This window comes from Vombatus ursinus, unplaced genomic scaffold (assembly GCF_900497805.2).
Source record: "Vombatus ursinus unplaced genomic scaffold, bare-nosed wombat genome assembly UNPS02014785.1, whole genome shotgun sequence".
Taxonomy (NCBI): domain Eukaryota; kingdom Metazoa; phylum Chordata; class Mammalia; order Diprotodontia; family Vombatidae; genus Vombatus; species Vombatus ursinus.
This window is the reverse complement of record NW_020954563.1, coordinates 316,171-335,209: the sequence shown is the minus strand read 5'-3', so window position 1 is coordinate 335,209 and position 19,039 is coordinate 316,171. Positions and strand designations below refer to the sequence as shown.

The window sequence follows — 19,039 nt, the reverse complement described above, 5'->3', positions numbered from 1 at the left end:
CAGGGCATTCTCATTCCTTTCCATCACACCACACTATCTCCCCAGACATAAGAAGAGACAATATAGACTTAGGCTTCATTTACTACTAGTAGGGAGACAGAACATACAGTCATGAGAAAGCAAAGATGGGGCCAACCAATGTAGCCCTGAGGAGGTAGGACACAGTGGTCTCCAGGCATAAAGGAGAGGATCAGAACCAGGTGGCAATAAGTCAGAGGTGAAATTTAAGCTGGGCTTCAAAGCAAGAAGGAAGCTTCTTTGGGACATAGCAGACAGGTGCTTCCTGACTTGGATTCAGGAAGAACTGAGTTTGAATTCTGCCTCAGACACTTACTAACTGTGTGAACCTGGGGTAATCACTCAGAGTCTGTCTGATCAGTTTCCTCATTTGTAAAAATCAGGATAATAATAATACTTACATCCTAGTGTTTTTCAGGGAATAATGATAAAAATAATAAAAATAATACCTATAATTTGTATAGTACCTATTATGTGCCAGGCACCATGCTAAATGCCTTACAAATCTTAAACCTCTATATCCATGTCAGTTGTTATTGTGATGAAGGAGGAGAAGAAGAAGAGAAAGAGGAGGAAAAAAATGAGAAAAAGGAGGTAGAGGAGGAGAGGAGGACAAAGAGGAGAAAAAGGAGGAGGAAGAAGAGGAGGAGGAGGAGGAGAAAGAGTGAGGGGTGGCTAGGGAGGAAGGAAGGAAGGAAGGAAGGAAAGAAGGAAGGAAGGAAGGAAGGGAGAAAGAAAAAGAGACCCTTCAGGAAGGCTAGGCAAGAGGAGAGTAGCAGCATGTACTATCCTTGATAAACATTTGTTGGGTGATTGGACCATGGGTGTGAACAAATTGTGCATTATTCTTACCGGATGTTGGTCTGGTTCCAACTGTGTAATATATTTCCCCAAACATTTTAAGAACATTTCTTCATTTGAGCTTCCTAGCAGCCCTACTATCTTATAGCACTGTAGGTCTAATTATCTCCATTCTGTAGATAAGGAAACAGACTCAGGAAGGTTAGGTAATTTGCTCAAGGTCACACAGCTAGTTGGGTAGCTAGGTGGTACAGGCCTGCCAATAAATCCAGGCCTGGAGTTAGGAAGACTCATTTTCCTGAGTTTTATTCTGGCCTCAGACACTTACTAGCTGTGTGACCCTGGGCAAGTCACTTCACCCTGTTTGCCTCCATTTTCTCATCTATAAAATGAGCTGGAGAAGAAAATAGTAAACCACTCCAGTATCTTTGCCAAGAGAACCCCAAATGGGGTCACAAAGAGTCAGGCATGACAGAAAATGACCCAACAACTACAACAACAAACACACAGCTAGTAAGTGCTGGGGGAAGGATTGGAACCTAGGCCTTTCTGACCTCAAGTCTAGCACTCTGTACTAGGTCACAGTTCCTCTAGAGAACTTCAGGTGAAGGTTGAATGGCCACTTGGCAGAGATACTATAGGGGAGATTTCTGCCTAAGTGGCGATAAACAAAATACCCTCCAAGGACCTGTCTAACTTTGAGATTGTGTTCTTTCTCCTAGTTTGCTGAGAGATGTGTATCAGAACAATATTCAGACAACATTACACAATAACATGTTCCAAAAGGTATGGCTTAAGGAGTTCTTTTCCATCTCTTGGATCCTTTTCTACAGCCCCCCTTTAGCTTTGCTCTCCAGCTGGCCCTTCCCTTTGCCTAACATTCCCTACTGACTGCCTTTCCAGAGGGTGTCAGAGGTTAGGAGGTCGAGCCAGAGAACTCAGAAAAGCCCAGATCACAGGAGTCAGCAGACTCTGGTTTATATAGGAATTGACCAGCTGGGCCCTCTTGCTGATTGGGTAACATATTCCATCACAGCATTTTGCTTTCACTTAGTGAAGAAAAACCAAAGGACTTGGCTTCTCCAGCAAATGAGATAAAGAAAAGACATTCCTAGTCCTACTTGCAAGGAGAGGGCATAGGGTACTGAAGAATCCCATTTCTCAGTCTTCGTTCTGGCTTTTGCTTCATCACTGACACAGTGTGTCGACTTAAAGGGCTGGTCCCAATTCTATCACTGTTATCATATGAACTTGGGCAAGTCATTTCAACTCTCTGGACCCCAGTGTCCCTACCTATAAAATGAGGTCTCCAAGGTCTCCAAGGTCCCTGTGAGTTTTGACATTTGACATTTTGACATTTTGTAATTCTTTATGATGACACTAGGTTATTCATTTCTTTTATTGATCCTCAGTGATAAAAAGGAGGTGGAATCAGATCATCTTGAAGGTCCTTTCCAGCTCTAAAGTTCTATCATCTATGACTTAATGGTTTCCTCTCTAACAATTCCTGCCAGTCCAAGAAACCTTCCTGGATTGAAAGAATGCTCCCTGGCTCCTAGTACTCAGGGCTGAAAGGACAAAATATGCTCTGCTAGATTGTCAGGGACTTCCAAGATATTTTGCTCTCCAAGTGGTTTCTGCTTGTTTCACATAAGCCTTGTCTCCCCAATTACTTTAAGCTCATCCGTGGGACTGTAGCTTCTTTAGAATTAAAATCATAGTGTGTCAAAGCTGGAAAGGGATCTTAGAACAAAGAATGCTGGAACTGAGAGGGCTTTAACATATAGCTTACCAAAGCTGGAACGCACATGAGAAGATAAAATGGCAGAGCCGGGGGAGCCTTGAGGGGCCATCTAATCCAGCATGGTGCAATGGGAAGAGCACTGGCTTGGGATCAGGGGACCTAGTTCTGGCTCTGTGGTTTAAGACCTCTGTGACCTTGGGCTGGTAACTTAATTTTCTAGAGCCTTAGTTTGTCACCCTCTAAAATGAGGTCGGTGGGACCGGCCAACTTCTGAGGTCCCTTCTAGATCTATGAACCTTCTTATTTTAAAATAAGGAAACTGAAGCCTAGAGAGAGAAAATGACATGGGAGTTACTGACTTTCTATGCCCCACAATAATTAGACCTGATGTCTGGGCACACTGTTCTTTCAAGGCTTGTGAAATAAAGGAATGAGTGAACAAAAGATCTGTTAGTGGCAGGGTTTAGGCAATTCCCAAGCCTGGTAACCAAGGGAGACATGATTGTAGGTAAATTATTCAGTGTATGTGTGGGAGAATCCCAATAAAACCCCCCAAAATCAAAGAGCAGTCGTGGGTCCTGAATGCTTGTGTTTTGGCGCCACCTAGTGGTTTTTCAGAGTCATTAATGTTGATGGCAGGAGACTATGGATGTTATCAGTAGACAAATGGTTGGCCAAGCCTTTCTATCCTACTGCTGAAGCTCATTTAGTCATCTCTAGGATCCTTTATTTCCAGGAAGCAGATCAGTGTTAAGAAATGAGGGAGGCGATGGTTCTTCTTCCCTAGATCATATTTAGATTATTATGTTCAGCTTTGGGAATCCCTTTTTACGTAAGACATTGATAAACTGAGTGGTCAGGTAGAAAGAGCCTCGGATTTGGAGACAGAAGGCCTCTGCTCCTTATGAGCTGTGTGACTTTGATCAAGTCACCCAACTTCTCTGGGTTTTTCATCAGGAAAATGAGAGGGTTAGGCTGTATGACATCTGCTTTAAATTCGATGATTTTATGTTCGCTCAGAGGAGGGCAGCCAGGGTAGGGAGGAGACTTGAGTCTTTGTCTTATGATGATCAGTTAGTCAAGTGGAGACTAAAAGATTTGGTGAGGGATATAAACAGGAGTATGCTGGTAAATGTTTAACAACTGGCTCTTTGGGGGAAAAATGTGAGTTTGTGTATATATATTATTATACATATATATACTCACATACATATTACTAAGCATAAACAAGTATATATATATAATATATACTTAAAAGTGTGTATATATACACTTAAAAGAGAGTGTGTGTATATGTATGTACATATATATACACACATGCACACATATACTTTTAAGCTTAATTTATATTCTTTCTATTTTCTCCATCACTTTCTTAAGTCTAAATGATCATTAAAACAATGACTAAAGCCCTGATTTGTAGCCAATTTTGCTGAATATTTGATAATCTTTTCAAAGGTGGTTCGAACTAGTTGCAGCACACTCCTAGAGCATAGGATACAGTTGGGGAAGAGGATGCTAGCTATCACCAAGTATCTTCAGGGAAGTAAAGTAGAAGAGATAAAAGACTTATTTTGCTTGGCTACAAAGGGTAGAACCAGGAGTGATGGGTGGAAGATGAAGACGAGCAGAGTTTTGGTCTCCCTGTATGGAAAATTTTTCCCCAAATTAGCACTGTTCTAATTGGGATGTGCTGTTGTGGGAGAAAGTAGATTCCCCATTGTTGGAGGCCTTTGAGCAGAAGCTGGGATGATTATTTGTGGGGGATGTTGCTGGGGGATTACTTCTCAGGTCCAGGTGGTTTTAAGTGCCCTTTGAACAGTGAGATTCTGTGATTGTCTGACAGTAGCAGGAACGGAGAACAGCAACTCTCCAATTTGGGTCAAAAGCCCTGGGTTGCTCCTTGCCCCATTTGAAACTCCTGTGAAGGAGGAATCCCAGGGATTATTTAACTAAAAGGATATAATATCTTAGAACTAGAAAGGAAATAAGATTAGAAGTCATCAGATTCAACCTTAATTTTACTGATGGGAAAGTCAATTATTGGAGGTCTTGGATAATAATTACTTCTTCTTTCTCAGGGAATGTAAGTTGCTTGCCATTGCCATAGGCTTACAGCTATTTGCATTAGAGGGGAGCTTGCAGGTATCTAGTATAATTCATTTTATAGATGAAGAAACTGAGGCTCAGGGAAGTAAAGTGAATTTCTCACAGTCTCACGGGTAGGTGGCTGAGCTGGTACCTAAATGTATGTCTTCTAACTCTAAATCTGGTGCTTGTTCCACTCAGTCATAGCTGCCTCCCAGAAACTTAGAAGGGTAAGGGGCCAGTTCTTGTAGGGGACCAAGTGAGGGAAGGAAGTTTGCTAACTATCTGCATTCTTGGGCTTTCCTCAGATCTGTAGTATGATAAGAACCTCGACAACCTCGTACGTGGAACCCTACCTCCACACTATGCCAGGTATGCAGTAGTATCATCATGGGACCCCAAGAGCATGAGAATGACCATGAGGGTGGGAAGAAGGTAGGATGGTGATCACATACCTAATTCATCCCCCCAATAGTTCTGCAACTGCTCATTTGGAAATAGAGTTGGAATGTGGAATTATCTAGTAAATTATGATGAATAAATTGGATTAACAACAGACAGTAAAGAAAGTCCCTTAACCTATGGCAGACACTTAACTGTATGTCCCTGGCCAAATCACTTAACTTCAGTTTCCTCATTTGTAAAATGAGAATAATAAAAGTCATAGTTCTTATCTTACAATATTGTTATGAAATTAAATAATATTTGTAAAGTTCCTTGCTAACCTTCGAATACAATATGAAAATCAATTATTATTGTTGTTGTTGTTGATGTTTTTAGTGAGGAATATTTCAATCTCTGGTCCCAGAATTTTCCTACTTGCTTCAAGTATTTGAAATGTTACTCTTAAAATATTTGAAGGGCTATCATGTGGAAAAGCTGCCACCTGGCTCCAAATAGCAGAAGTAGGAGCAGGGTTGGAGATTAAAGAATCCTAGATCTGAGTTAGAAGGGACCATACTGGCTGCCCCTTATTTTTCTGGATGAGAAAACTGAGACCCAGAAAGTTTGCATGGCTTGCCCAAGGACACACATAAGTAGTAAAGGTTGAATTTGAACCCAAATTCTCTGACTCCGAATCCAGCACTCTCTAATGAAGACAGCCATCAGTTTCACTTCAAAGAAAAGTTTACTAAAAATTAAAGCCACCCTGCCTGTTCTAACTCAGGAGATTAGTCAATTAGTCAATAAACATTTATTAAGTGCATACTATATTCCAGGCACTGTACTAAGTGCTGGGAATTCAAAAGGAGTCAAAAGATAGTCCCTGCCCTCAAGGAGATCATAATCTAATAGGAGAGACAACAAGCAAACACATATGTACAAACAGGGATAAACGGGAAATCATTAACAGAAGGAAGGCACTGGAATGAAGAGGAGTTAGGAAAGGCTTCCTGTAAAAGGTGGGATTTTAGTTGGGGCTTAAAAGAAGCTGGGGAATCAGTAGGTGGACTTGAGGAGGGAGAGAGTTCCAGGCATAGGGGACAGCTAGAGAAAATGCCCAGAGATGGAGCGGCTTGTTCATGGAACAGCAAAGAGGACAGGGTTACTAGATTGAGAAAATGCATCAAGGAATAAGGGATAACACGATTGGAAAGGTAGGAGAGGCCTAGATTATGAAGGGCTTTGAATGCCAAACAGAGCATTTTGTATTTGATCTTGGAGGCAACAGGGAGTCACTGGAGTTTACTGAATAAGAAGGTGACGTGGTCAGACCTGCACTTTTGGAAAAGCACTTTGGTCGCTGAATCATTTTGGCTGCTGAATGGAGGATGGATTGGAGTGGAGAGAGACTTGAGGCAGGCAGATGTACCATCAGCTACTACAAATTCCAGGCTTGAGGTGATGAGGACCTGCACTATGGTGGTGACAGTGTCAGAGGAGAAAAGGGGGCATATTTAAGAGATGTTGCAGAGGTAAAACCAGCAGGTATTGGCAAGAGATTGGATACTGAGGGTGAGAGATAGTGAGGGATCCTGAGTGACTCTTAGATTGCAAGCATAAGGGACTGCTAAGAAGATGGTATTGTCCTCTACTCTAATTAAGGGAAGGTAGGAGGGGTGTGGTTGGGGGGAAAGATAGTGAATTATATTTTAGACATGTTGAATTTAAGATCTAGTTGTAAGACATCTAGTTAGAGATATCTGAAAGGCAGTTGGAGATGAGAGATAGGAGGTCAGCAGAGAGATTAAGGCAGGATATGTAGATTTGAGAATCAGCAGCACAGAGATGGTATCCATGGGATCTGATGAGATCACCAAGTGAAATCGTATAGAGGGATGAGAGAAGGGATCCCAAGATAGAATACTGTGGAACACCTATGGTTAGAGGGTGTGATCTGGATGAGGATGTAGCAAAGGAGAAAGAGAATGAGTGGTCAAATGGGTAGGAGGAGAACCAGGAGACAGTAGTGTCCTGAAAACCTAGAGAGAAGAGAGTATCAAGGAGGAGAGAGTGATCCACAGTGTCAAAGGCTGCCGAGAGGTCAAGAAGGCCAAGGACTGAGAAAAGGTAAGGAGTTCTGCATCACTGGAGGACAGGTTAGGGGGATACAAAAAGTCGATATTTCTAGACTGCTCCTGGAACTAAGGATCATGATCTTCATCATCATCATCATCCATAATGATCATATTAGCCTATAATGTCCTCAAGGGAAAGAACTACTGTACATGTATTATAATTCTCATTTACAGATATGGAAAATGAGACTCAGAATGATTTACACAAGGTCACGTGGTTAGAGGCCATATTCATTTACTTATTCTTTCATACAACAAATATATATTTGTTATTTACTTACCTGTGCGTGACTTCAAACTAGGTAGGGAAAATGCTGTTCCTTTTTTTCCTCTGAGTCTTTTGCCTTTAAAGAGAGTCCAACTGTCTCTACTCCATGCCTTTGTATTGGCTATTTCCCATGCCTGGAAGGCTCTCCTTCCCTTTTTCCAGCCCAGAGAATGACTCAGCTCAAGGGCTGTGTCCTCCAAGAGGCAGCTGAATAAACGAGTGAGGTTCTGGAGATGCCTAGGATGGAAGAACAGGTCTTTTTCCTTGCTCTCTTTTGAAATGACAGAAGGTTTCTTGGATTGCCAGGGTTTCTCTTTTAAAAGTCTATGCTGGCATTGAAAAATGAGCAGTGCTTCCCCATGCCAGCAAAGGTGCCTCTCTTGACTAAGCGTGATACCAGTTCTACCTTGGGTCTACCTTGAATCTTACTATAGCTCCAGGAGGCCAGATTGGGTTCATGCCTGATGGCAAAGAGGATAGCACACTCTCTGAACCAAATCAAGGGGCATTAGCTCCTAGAATTAGGCCATGGCAAATTCCTCATTGTATTAAATTAAATTCAACAAATGTTTATTAGACGCTAGGGATACAATACATCAATTAACAGGCATTATTGAGCTCTTATTATATGTCAGACACTGTGCTCAATTTGGGGGATATAAAGGGAAAAAAAACAGTCCCTGTCCTCATGATGCTTGCCTTCTAATAGGGGAGATAACAATTAAAATGTGACCATACAAGGTAAACACAGAGAGATAGAAGGCAACTTTAGCAAGGATGATGTTTGAACTGGTTAGGAGTGGGGGAACCAGAAAAGACCTAACTGGAAGGTTGGCTTGAGCTGAACATTGAAGGATACAAAGATGAAATAGTCCTTGTCTCTGCTCACATGGAGTTTAGAGTCTATATGTCTCAACTTTGAAAAGGCACCTTGGTGTAGTGGAAAGATCCAAGGACTTAGAATCTAGAGATGTGAGTTAAAGCTTGGTGCATTACCATGTATTCGTTGTGTGGCTATGGACAAGTCATCTAGCACACCTTTTGGCTTTATTTAGGAAACAAGGATGTTAGATCATCATCTCTACAGTTCCTTCCACATAGGAGAATCTATCCTCTCATGGTGCCGAGTCCTTTAAGCCTTTCCAGAAGGCCTTAGCTTCCACTGTGGACATGGGTGTATTCATTTTTTTTTTTTTTTTGGTGAGTCAATGGTGAGACTTGCCCAGGGTCACACAGCTAGTAAGTGTTAAGTGTCTGATGTTGGATTTGAACTCAGGTCCTCCTGACTGCAGGGCTGGTGTTCTATCCACTGCACCACCTAACTGCCTTAGCGTATTCACTTTTGCACTACTCATTTTACCAGATGTATTTTAAGGTTGGTGCTTTTTTAACAGTAAAGTGCTATTATATAAATGTGTGATTCATTCCTCCCCCCCCTTCTCATAGTGAAAGTCAACTTGGATGGAATCGCTGGAATCGATTATTCCCTAATACAGCCTCCAAAATCCAAGGGCCACCACCTGGACATTCCTTTGAAGGTGAGTGTCAGTAAAAGCAGGAAAGATTTCCTGCTCAACAGACTCCAGGAGGTGAGGATCTAAGGGGCTGAGACTGGCTGCTTCTCTCAAAGCTGACTTTCTCCTGTTTTAGTAGCAGATTTTCTCTATGTGCCTTTGGACTCAGATTCATGGGTTCTATTTGCAGCTCTGGGACAGGCCATGGTGCCTTTGCCTGGGTCTCATCTGCAAAATGAGCAGAACCCCAAATATCATCTGGGAATTTAAAACTCAGTCTAAGTTGTACTTTGGGATCTTCTTCTACAAGCCATGAAAGAGATACATAGATGAAGAGGTGGGTCTTCCTTTTCCACTGACTCTAGTGATCAGGGAAGCCTGCTGCAAAAAAAGGAAATAGAAGTGAGAGATACAAGAGCTGGCATCTAATCCCAACTCTTCTGGGTTACCTTGGACAAGTCACAATCTCTAAGATGCCTCAATTTCTATTTAGAGCATAAAAATGTCTGCCCAGAGAATGGAGCCACTCCCAAAATGTAATTTCTGGGATGCTTTAACTTCATTTCTGATTGATCTTCAAAAACACTAAGCCCTAATAAGTGAATTTGAATTTTCTCTTAAACCTCTGCATTTCCTTCAGGTCAAGTAGTCAGTCAGTTACCTATAAACAAAACTTAACAGCAAGGATATGGGAGATTATTTTTTTCCTTTTAAATGAAGTATGTGGATAAGTCTCTTTGTAATATGAATAACTACCTGGAATTTGTTTCAAAAGCGCAGGATTTCTATTGTAAATGAACTTACTACGTAGTGGTAAAAAGAAGAGAGCACTTCTCCAATAGTCACAGGACCTGGATCTGAATCCTAGCTCTACCTCTAACGAGTTATGTGACCTTAATCTCTGTGAGCCTCAACTTCCCTTTTTGTAAAATGAGAAGATGGGACTAGATATTCTCTTAAAGGTCCTTTCTAACTCAAAATTCTGTGGTCTGATCACTGGATCAGTCAATAAATATCGATTAAACTTCTACTATGTGCCAGGCACTATATTATAGGCTGGGAATACAAGGAAAAAGCAAAAACAGTCCCTGCCCTCAAGGAGCTTATATTCTAAGGTGGGGAGAGAAAGTGAATGTAAACAGGCACATTCAAGATACATAGAGTAGAAGGAAGGTAACCTTAGAAGGATAGGCGCTAGTGGGGGTGGGTGGGTACTGAGGGAAGTGAGGTGTGTGGTGGGGAGACAGCTTAAGGAGAGGAAGTGGGTTTATAAAATCATCCAGGAGGAAATGACGCTGGAGCTCATCTTGATAATGTGGTGTGGTGGAAAAAGCAATCAACTTGGAGGTCCAAGAAGGTGGACACTTACTTAGGGAGGGATAAATTCTGTTAATATCTCTGAGAATCTCTCCGAAATGAGGACAGTACCTGTGGTGCCTTACTCACAGGCTTGTTCTAAGGTGTGTGTGTATGTGTATGGGTGTGTGTGTGTGTGTGTGTGTGTATACACACACATACACACACCTTCAAACACTGTGTGTCAGATATTCTTGTAATTATAATTATTGCATTGAGAATCTTGGGTACTTTTCCCCAGCCCTGCCACCAATGAGTTCTGCTACTTTGGACCAGTCACTTGGACAAGTCCACTCTCTAGACCTCATGTTCTCAAGCTATAAAGCTATATAAATACATATCATATATGTTTATATTTATATAAATTAATATAATAATATAACACCAATAAAATATTTTATTTAATCATATTTTATATAAATATACACTTATGTAGCTCACACTATATAAAATGAGATACTAATGTCTACTGTGCCTAATAATGACCATAACCAATAACTTATCTCTTTAAAAAAAAAAAGCCTGTTCAGGGGTGTGCTGGCAAGTATTTTATAACCAGCTCTCCCCAAAAATGTATCTATGAGACACTTTTAAGTTTAATCTGCATTATTAACATTTTCTCCATCATTTTCTTAAGTCTAAACAGTCAACAAAACAATAAATCAAGCCCTGATTTGTAGCCTTTGTTGATTTCTGAGGTTTTACATATACACACTGAAAAATTTAACAATCAGCTTGGGAGAGGGTTAGAGTTGGCTTCAGCATGTCCCTGAGCCCATGCTTCCTTGCCAGAGCTCCTGTGAAGATTAAACAAAATTCAGGATAAGAACAATTCTGAAAAACAGATATGATTCAGGTGTTAAGAAAGGGTAGGAAAAAGAGAGGGAAAATGTTTAGCTTGTAGGGATTAGAAAGAAACAAGAAGGCCAAGTTTACTTAATCCTTTCTTTGGCTTTCCCTTCCTTCCTTCTTCAAGATGGGCTGGGAGAGTTTTCCATAGTCTGGCCAACTGCGTTTTCTGTGGCATTGCTATGTTATCCAGCAGATTCTGGGCAGCCTGCCTTCAAATCAGCTAGTGTTTGCACAGAAAACACAATTCCTTTAGCCTCTACCAAGCAGAGTATATGAAGTCAAAGTCACCTTACTTGGTGATTCATAGAAATATGGAATGTTAGAACTGGAAGAAACCTAAGAATGAAAAAATGTGTGAGCCAGGAGAGACCATCTAGTCTTACCCCCTCAATAGAGGAAACTGAAGCCTAGAAAGAGGAATAACCAGGTTCATCTAGTTTGTAAATAAACTATAGTTATCTCTTCCACATAGTGACTTTCCCCATTGTGGTTTTGATGTATTGCAGGTTGGCATAAGAAATTAAATGAGAGTTTGGGAGGAGCTTTGTGGAAGACACAGACAATATGCAAAGGCCAGCAGCTGACACAGAAAAAGTTTAGAAACTCAGAAATACATAAATATATGTATAATATTTAGTAATATCAACATATTTTATCTTTTAATATAATAATGATTCAGACTTCTTCTCTGGCATAAAGGGAGGGCCAAAAAATTTTACTCAGATTTTTCCAGATCATGGGAGTGCCATGCTCCTAAACCCCCACCTCCTACGTGGAAGGCATAACTGTAATTAAAAATATATGTATAAATGAATTCTAGGGGCAAATAGAGAATTAGGATTTTCTTTTGTTGTGGGGTTGTTTATACCCCTCTGCCATTACCCCTACTCTCAGACCCTTAGCATGGTAGTTAACTACTTTGTTTGCATTTTTTCTAATACATTGTAAAAATGTATTATAAAATTAACATAGTATATAAATACAACTATTTATAATTAAATTAATTCAGTACATAAATTATCAGAACACCTTTTCAATCATAATCTCTAAGTCCTCACAAGGATTTTTGACAATTTCTTCTTATCTAGCTTTCCTCATGTGTTTGTAGATTACATTTCATTTTGAGAATTCCCACTTTTTCTTTTTTTTTTCTTTTTTTACTTTGTATTAATTTACAAATGCCTCTATAGTCTCTGCTAGTTTTAAAATCTATGATCCTAGAGGTCTTTCCAGATTTCTTTGTACTCCTCAGGTCAGCAATACTAGTATTGTAGTGGTCTATTACATTAATGAGTCATAATTCATTTAACCCTTTATTGTCAGACATTCAGATTGTTTAATTTTTTTTGTAATTATATATAATGTGGGCATGACATTTTTGAAAGATAACTCTTTTTAAAAAATCAGAATATAGTCTCAATAATGAAATTATTGGAATAAAGGTTAAGATCAAAAGGTTATGATTATTTTTGTATATTTTACTGTGTACTACCAGACTGTTCTTTAAAGATTTTAAAAGTTAGCAATTCTACCAGCAATGTATGAGTGTACCATTATTTTTGCTAATTTGATCGGTGTAAGATAGTGATTGAAATGTATTTCAATTCTCTTTGTTTATAAGTAGGTTGAATACTTTCACCAATGATTAGTAACCGTATGTATTTCCTTTTTTTTTGGTGGGGGTGGGGGGGGTGGGGGGAGATTGATTGTTCCTAAAAGTTGATTACTTTCTGTGGGAAGTCCTTGTCCTTGATTGTATTCTCTCTTGCATTCACTCCTAGGGCCAGTTTTTCAGCTTGACTCATCATACCCCATTCCCCTTTTCTCCTTCTGCTGTGACTTTCCGTAGCAGCCAACTACAGATGGTCTATTTCGGAGTCTCACATTCCTTCTTCGACTCAGCCATACATGTTTACAAAAATGCTGGAATCAAATCCCTCCAAACGAATAGTTCCATGGTAAGGCAGGGCAGGTGGAATTAATTACAGCATCCCAGAGCTAGAGAGAAGCCCATAGGTCATTTAGCGTAACCTGTACCTAAAAAAAGAACCTCTTTTTCTACCTTGTTGACATTTCTAGTGAAGGACAATCACTAGCCCTGAAGTCACTACTTCCATTTGATTTTTGGACAGCTCTTATTGTTAGGAAGTTTTTACTTATTTGGATCCAAAACTTATTTCTCTAGAACTTCTATCTGTTGGAGGGGGATGATTGGAATGAGTAAAGCCAAGATTCCTTGCCTTTGCCCCCAATCAAGTTAAACCAAATGAGACTTTTATAAAATACCTACTATGTGCCAGACACTTCTGGAGGTATAAAGAATAAGTGGCAGTTACACAAAAGCAAGATATATGAAGGACAAATTGGAAATAAGCAACAGAGGTATGGTGCTAGAATTGAGGATGATCAGGAATGGCTTCTATTAGAAGATGGGATTTTGACTGAGACTTGAAAGAGTCCAGGGAAGTCAAGAGGCAGAGATGAAGAGGGAGGGAGTTTTAGGTCAATGCCTAAAGACAGCCAGTGAAAATGCCCTGAGTCAGGAAAAGGAGTGTGTTGGGGTTACTTGGCATAGTGACAATGATGGAGGGTTGAGGGTGAGTAGTATGCAGGCAGACAAGCTCTGAGTGTTGTAGCCTAAAACTCTGGTGTTGTGAGCATAGTTATCTCAGGGGCAGGTGGTATATGTAGCTGGGATCATGGACTTTGTGTTGTTCTTAGTTTCCAGGAAGATGTTGCTGCTCAAAGGGGATGTGTGGCTGAGCCTTCTCTATTACCCTAAACAGAATTTTTGGTTCTCCCACACAGCTGGACTGCAAGTCTCAAGATTCCGTGCTTTTTCTCTTACTACAGGTTCCAAAGGACTCCAAATACATTTTGTCGACCGACTACTATGGAATTCTGATCCCTCAGGTAAGCTGTTCACCTCTTGTTGAAACAGTTCTTTGAACCAGCCTGGGAGGGAGGGGATTAGGTAAGCTACTAAAACTATCATGATATCAGGGTGGCAGATGCTAAACTCCTAGTGATTACAAGAGGGAAACAGGAGAGGGTAGGCATGGATTGAGTCAACTCTCTCCCCACCCACCTATTATTGAGAAACCAGTTCAAAGTACATGGTAGGCCAACAGAACCATCTTTATCTATGGAATGTGAACAACAGGGCCCACTTGAGGCACAGGTTATATTGACAGCCTCGTATCAAGTGCCATGAAGTATTGTTAAAAAGCCACAGAGACTTCAACGAGCATATCCTGATGTCAGTGGAAACAACCTAGGTTCCTTCTTGGTCCCTCCTTTACTGACTTTGGAGAAGGGAAGAAACGTGCCTACTATGTGCCAGGCACTGTGCTAAGTAAATTTTTTTTACAAATATTATCCCATTTGATCCTCACAGCCACCCTGAGAGGTAGGTGCTATTAACTGAGGCAGTCAGAGGTAAAATGACTTGCCTAGGGTTGCACAGTTAGTGAGTGCTTGAGGTCGTGTTTGAACTCAAGTCTTGCTGACTATAAGCCCAGAGCTTTATTCACTGATCCCCCAGATGCCTCTAGGCCATCTACCGTGTCTGGAAACATGCTCTGCCTGTAGAAACCCTTCCCTTTCTTCAAGGTCCCAGCTTCTTCATAACAATGTAGCTGGAAGAGACCTCTCCTGCCTTGAACCTTCTCTCCTTCTGCTCTGTATGAGTAAATGAATGAATCAGTGAGCATTTCTTAAGTGCTACCTATAAGCAAAACACTGTGCTAAGCACACAGCATGTACCTCTAGAAAGGTAAGACAGTTCCTTGCTCCCAAGGAATTCATTCTGATGGGAGAGAGAACACATATAGACAGTTTTGGCTGTAGGGCAGATGGAAAGGTCCCATGGTCCTTGGTCGGGTGTATGCTGGAGCCAACTCACACCAGTTCATGAGGGCCAATTATTAGATTTTCATTGTGAGCATTTACACTTCGGAAATGGCAAATACTACAAATCAGGGCTTGATTCATTGTTTTGTTGGTTATCTAGACAAGAAAGTGATGAAAAAAATGTTAATAATGCAAATTAAATACAAAACTGTCTTAATTACATCTTTTTCTGGAGAACTGGTTGTTAAACATTGACGAACATACCCTCATCCTTAGGAATCAGTAGCAAAGCTACTGATGTCTATCCTGTAGTTTCATTTCCATTGACAAAAACCACATCTGATGCTGAGACATTTAATAGAGCCAGGGACTTTGGGGAGAACTTTCTTTTCTGGTTAAAACTGTGGCTCCTGAGGAGGAGGCAGGGGCTGTAGCAGCCACAGAGGCACTGGACAGACTACTCCTCTACAAGGGTTGCTCCTCTGAAGGATGGTTGGGGACATGGAGGCTGAAAACAGGACTGGTGATCTGACTATGGCAAGGAGCTGGTATTTTGGGGGCTCTGGGGTACAGAGTCTTAGACTACTTGAGGTCTGAGGAGTTGGTTGATAGGTTGGTTGGTTTCCCTGAACCCCTTTTCCCACTTCCCTCTCTTCTATTTTTTAAAAATATTATAAGGGGGACAGCTAGGTGGCACAGTGGATAGAGCACTGGCCCTGAAGTCAGGAGGACCTGAGTTCAAATCTGGCCTCAGACCAAACACTTGACACTTACTAGCTGTGTGACCCTGGGCAAGTCACTTAACCCCAATTGCCCCAAAACAAAAACAAAAGAAACAAAAAAAATTATAAGGGATGATTTTTGGGAAGCAATGTAGGGACATATTGAAAAATAAAGGTGCTATAAAAACAAGTTATCAATAAAAAAGTGAAATATTTTCTGTCCTCAAGTGGGGCATTCTACTTGTGGCAACAACATATATACAGATAAGTAAATACAAAACCTATTCAGAACAAATACAAAGTAATTATGGAGGAACATTAAGAATAGGATAGTCAGGAAAGGCCTCTTGTAGGAGATAGCCCTAGAAATGAGCCTTCAAGGGTCTAGATGAAGAGAGAGGACATTCTAGACACAGAGGACAAACTGCAAAGGCCCAGAGATAGAAACCAGCACGTAGGGTAAACAAAGCCAGTTTGGCAGGATCTTGAGTGAATGAGAGGGAATCGTGGGAAATCATCCAGGAAATATAGTTCAGAGACAGATTGTAAATGGCTTGGAATTAGTTTCGAATGATTAGAATTGAACAGAGTAGGGAAAGTGTGTTGGGGAGGTGCCCAGCTACAGTCACTTAGGATCCTACCGGCAATGGAGCTTATGTAAAAGTGTAGCCCAGGGCTGGGGAACTTGCAGCCTCGAGATCACATGTGGCCCTCTAAGTCCTCAAGTGTGGCCCTTTGACCAAATCCAAACTTCACAGAACAAATCCCCTTCATAAAAGGATTTGTTCTGTAAAACTGGGGCTCAGTCAAAAGGTCACACCCAAAGACCTAGAGGGCCTCAAGGATGCAGGTTCCCCACCCCTGGGCTAGCCCATCTCTTCAAGGATTTGTGAGAACCAAAGGTGTCATCTGCAACCTCTCTTTCTTTGTGTCTGCAGCTGTCCAAGAACTTCCCTAGTATGGCAATGACAATCGTCGTCGACTTTCCCTCCTCTGTACCAACCATCTTCGTTGACTCTAGAACGAAATTGAGCCTCATGTCTTCACTTTCAACCCATGTCTTTGCGGTTTTCTCCAACTCTTCTCAGACCCCACTCTTTAGGCTGAAACTGGTCAGTTTGGGTTAGCCTGGGAAAGCTCATGGGTGGTGGCACAGCCCAACTGGGTGAGCTCTGGTTTGTCCACATGTGTAGTGCCATGAAAACAAAGAAAAACCAACAATCCAAAAGGCAGGACATAGAGTCAGGGACCTTGGTTCTAGTCCAGGGATGGGGAACCAGACCACTGGCCTGAAGGCCACAGGTTCTCCACCCCATTCTAGTCTTTGCTCTGATATTAAAGTGTATTATGGGAAATGTATTAGATCTGGAGGCAGAGTACCTGGCTTTAAATCCCACATACTATGACTTTGGGCAAATCCCCTTCCTGTCTAGGCCCTTGTTTCTTCCTCTATAAAATGAAGAGGTTGAAGGTAAGGATGTCTTGAGCTTGTTTCTACCTTTAGTCTATGCCCTTGATTTCCTTTATGAACTTAGACAATACACATTGCTTTTCTGGACCTGTTTCTTCATTTGGATTGGGAAATAAAAAAATCATAGATTTACATCAGGAATGTGGATTTAGAGCAGAAGGAACTTTAAGGATTCTCAAGTACACCTTTCCCCTCTCTCCCTCAAATTTTGCAAATGAGAAAACTGCTAAGTGGTTTAGTGACTTGCCCAGGATCGCACAATTAATAAAGCATTTGAGGCAGGATTTGAACCCAAGTTTTCCTAATTCTAAGTGTATTGCCAGATCCATTAAGCCAGAGGCTCTTTACCTGAAGCCTGTGAATTTTTTTAAATTTGAGAGCTATTTAAATATAATTGATTTCCTTTATAATCCTACATATCTTATGTATTGAAAATAGGTCCATAGGATTCACATGATTGATAAAGGGGTCCAGGACACATAAAGAAATTAAGAACTATTTTAAACCATACTGCCTTTTGTCAGAGGAGCAGAGTTCAAATCCATTCTCTGCTGCTACCTATCAGTGAGGCTCTAAGCAAGTAACATGACCTCTCTGCATCTCAGTTTACTCATCTGCAAAATGAGAGTATTTGTACTACATGACTTACAAGATCCTTTCCAATTCCAAATTCATGAGCCAATGATCAAAATAATGAGGTAAATAATAACTGGTTCACTGGATTGACATGTGAGTCAAATCAGATAATGTAATGAAAGCCCTTTTGACAGTGAAAAACACTATACCCAAGAGGAAGCTGAGACCAATGCTGATGTGACCTCCTGGTTTTTTTTTTGGGGGGCTAAGCATTGAGATGTATAAATGATAACACTCTCACACCACATTGACATTGTGCTTCATCACTTACAATGAGATTTACAGTCATTGTCTCATTGGATTCCCCCAACAGCCATGGGGAGAGAGGTAGAGAAAAAGTGATTACCTTCATCTTACAGCTGAAGAAACTTCACTCAAACTAGTGATATGACTTGCCCCCAACTATTCCATTAATGATTGGCAAGGGCAGGGTTGGAGCACAGGTCTTTGGATAATAAGTCAGTCAATGAATTAATAACCTACTATGTGGCAGGCACTGTCTAAGCACTGTGCATACAAAAAGAGGCAAAAGACAGTCCCAATCTTTAAGGAGCTCACAGTCTAATGATTCCAATGCTCTTCTGACTACTCTGTAAAGGTTGGTGCCCAAGTCAGAAGGATTGAAGAGCTGGGGGGATTAAAAGTCAGGAATGACAAACCAGAATTATTACCTGGGGTTGTTGGGGTGGGGGAGAATAACTATTTTTTTTTCTTCAGGTTAGGAGGACTCCAGTGAAGCTGTTAGTTCCTGAACTATATATATTTTTTCTTTTTAGACTAGACCTATGTTTTTATTAGTTTAGGGAACAATTGAGTTAACTTCTGTTCCATGTAGATCTGTATCTGCTCTGCATTTATAGTTTTAGAGAGATTAAATTACTTGTCCAGAGTATGTGTCAGAGGGTTGATCAACCCTGAACTCATTTCCCTTGACTCTGAGGTCAGCTCTCTCTTGAATCCTGTTTCCAAGATGACCACCAGTTTATCCTTAGTACTGACCCAGACCCAACTATGCCGCAAGAGAGGGGGCAGAATCCACTTTTCAGAATCTTTGGTAATGAGATGGAAGGAATCAATCAATCAACATTTTCAAAGCACTTATTAAGTACCTGATCTTGTGCTGCTAAGGAGAGAGAGAGGGGGAGAGAGAGAGAGAGAGAGAGAGAGAGAGAGAGAGAGAGAGAGAGAGAGAGAGAGA

The 19,039-nt window shown here is 40.9% G+C and overlaps 1 protein-coding gene across 1 annotated transcript in view; it reads left to right on the top strand.

The window, feature by feature from the left end:
* The window catches only part of LOC114046661 (bactericidal permeability-increasing protein-like), a 41,204-nt gene that overhangs the window by 12,369 nt on the left and 9,796 nt on the right, over nucleotides 1-19,039 (top strand). The window contains exons 5-10 of the mRNA XM_027867072.1: nucleotides 4,645-4,708; nucleotides 4,960-5,023; nucleotides 8,885-8,976; nucleotides 12,942-13,118; nucleotides 14,014-14,073; nucleotides 16,673-16,846. Coding sequence (XP_027722873.1) covers nucleotides 4,645-4,708; nucleotides 4,960-5,023; nucleotides 8,885-8,976; nucleotides 12,942-13,118; nucleotides 14,014-14,073; nucleotides 16,673-16,846 — 631 coding nt within the window. The remainder of the gene's footprint in view (nucleotides 1-4,644; nucleotides 4,709-4,959; nucleotides 5,024-8,884; nucleotides 8,977-12,941; nucleotides 13,119-14,013; nucleotides 14,074-16,672; nucleotides 16,847-19,039) is intronic.